Raw genomic sequence first — 2,500 nt, forward strand, 5'->3', positions numbered from 1 at the left:
AAAAATAGAAGAGAAAAGTCATACAAAGTTATATACAAATGACTACCCCCCTTTTTGTATTTCCTTAATTTATTTCCTTAATTGAATTTCGGTTGATTAGGATTGATTAGGACGAAGTTCCTTAAAAACCTCCGCCTTCTTTAAAATATCCTGAACAGTTCCTGTAGGTTGAGCCCCTTTTTCAAGGAAATATAAAATAGCAGGAACATTTAAATAAGTTTGATTCTTTATCGGATCATAAAAACCCACTTTCCGAAGATCTTTTCCTTCTCTTCGGGATCGAACATCAATTGCAACGATTCGATAGACGGCTCATTGGGATAGATGTAGATGAACAACACCCCCCCTAGAAACGTATAGGAAGCTTTCTCCTCGTACGGCTCGAGAAAAATGATTGATTCGAGGTTTTATCTCTGTATGGAATTCTATCTAAGAAATGACAACTGGGTCCATAAAATGATCAAATCAATTAAAGATGTAAGTCTTTTTTTTTCTTCTTTCTTCCTGAAAATGAAAAAGAAACCATTCGTACTCTCATAACTCAAGTTGGATAACTTTCAAACAGTTCAAAGGAAAATCTTTCGGCAATTTCATTTATTGAGCGGTCTTTCCTCCTTTTATGTTTGTCTCGTTTAAAATGGATTTGGATTCTTCAGTTCGATCCAGTTATTAAGACAATAAAAAAGGTGTTTCCTTGTTCTGGGATCCTTTATCTTTGTTTTATTTTAAATCATTGGGTTTAGACATTACTTCGGTGCTTTTTAATCCTTTCAAAATGGCAGCAACATACCCCTTTTGCGATTTCTATGAAAGAATCCTACAGACGATGGATTCCCGCGTGAAACACTTTGGATCGAAAAAGTTTGATCAATTCCAAGGAATTTTTGAATTGGAAACTTGCTCGAATTGGATTCTTTCGATTTCCATACCGAAAATATATTTACGAAGTTGTTCCAATTTTTTTATTGATTGGCATTAACCCTAGACTCTTGCCCCGAGAAATAAATTAATACTTTCTACTCGAGCTCCATCATGGACTATTTACATTCCAAGACAACAAAAAAGAGGGGTTCTAATGAAACAGAACCAATGATGTCGAGCCAAGAGCACCTTCATTCCTACATAAAATGGTGGATGTACAAATCCACAACGGATCCTGTCCTTCAAGTCGCACGTTGCTTTCTACCACATCGTTTCAAACGAAGTTTTACCATAACATTCCTCTAAGAACCGGTATGGAATTGATTCAATTATGGAATCATGAATAGTCATTGGTTGGGCTGATGTATAAACACCATAATCTATACTTTGTTCTATATCTATATACTATAGAGATAGGTGGATAAATATTTTTCTTTAGTAAGACCCCATCGCTAATATTAATTTATCTAACATATTAATTAATATTTAATATATAAATAATATATAGAAATAATAATAAATAAGAATAATAATAAATAAGACGAATAAATGAGTTCTTTTTGATTCTGCATCTTCACGTGACTCAATAGGAGAGATTGACCTATTTCATACTTCTTCAAATAGCAAAGATTCCGCTTATAAGGAATGATTAAAACTATTTATATTTCTAAATTTAGAAAGTTCCCTTTTCGACATCATTATTTGAAGAAAATTTGATAGTTAAAGATCACTTTTGATCATCTTAGGAAAGAAAAAAGATAAGTCTTTCTTTTTTAATTGAATCATCAACGATTTCAATGATCTAAAATAGATAAATACACCAAACAACAAATCCAATTTTTTTTTATGAGATGGATAAAAAAAGATTAATATAAGGTAAGATTTTCATTCTTATTCTTTTTTTTTTTTTTCATCTGATTGATAAAATCCAAAGAATGGGGAGGGTTTCGTATCTATCAATTCGATCAAATAGACTGAGCAATTGTCACCGTTTATAGATATTGAAATGAATGCCTTCCCATTACTGATTAACTCCTATCTACCCCATTCTATGGGACTGATGCAGCATAAATCAAAAGAAAAGAGGGGGGTGTCCTAGTCTTTTTGATTTTTACGAAATGCGAGCTGTCTAGGCACAAAGCCAAACAAGTCCAGATTAAGTCAAGTTTTTGCTCCTATTTTTTGATATTTTAGCCTAACTCATTGATTAAGAATTAAGAGACTTAGTGAATTTAATTAGTACCAAAAATCCCCTCTTGGCGAAAAGTCAAGAAATCCACAAAAAAGAAAATGGAATCTAATTAGGCTAATTTAGGGGATAGAGAATACGAGATAGGGAATATAGATTCTTTCGCATCTCGATTCCGTTTTTGAAAAAAAAAAATGATTCATCGAAGAAAAAAATCAGAAACAACAATCACATTCCAGCTAACATTTCGATTTTAAACAGAACATTGTTAAAAAAGCAATCTATATTCTCATAGAATATATATATGTTCTGGGACGGAAGGATTCGAACCTCCGAATAGCGGGACCAAAACCCGTTGCCTTACCACTTGGCCACGCCCCATTTAGATTT

General features: G+C 32.8%; 1 protein-coding gene and 1 non-coding gene, besides 2 other annotated features; both read right to left on the reverse strand. All coding sequences in view use genetic code 11, as the record gives it.

Moving 5' to 3' along the window:
• Positions 1–2,500: part of a sequence feature (JLA, junction IRA-LSC) that runs on past both edges of the window.
• Positions 1–2,500: part of an inverted repeat (inverted repeat B) that runs on past both edges of the window.
• rps16 (ribosomal protein S16) lies at positions 97–1,214 on the reverse strand. One transcript has 2 exons: positions 1,175–1,214; positions 97–314 (listed from the first exon to the last, which is right to left on the reverse strand). The coding sequence occupies exons 1-2, from the start codon at positions 1,212–1,214 to the stop codon at positions 97–99; spliced, it is 258 nt and encodes an 85-aa protein (NP_054479.1).
• Positions 2,420–2,491, reverse strand: trnQ. Its single transcript has one exon. It is a non-coding gene; the product is annotated as a tRNA-Gln (tRNA).

This window comes from Nicotiana tabacum, plastid (genome assembly GCF_000715075.1).
Source record: "Nicotiana tabacum plastid, complete genome".
Lineage (NCBI taxonomy): Eukaryota > Viridiplantae > Streptophyta > Magnoliopsida > Solanales > Solanaceae > Nicotiana > Nicotiana tabacum.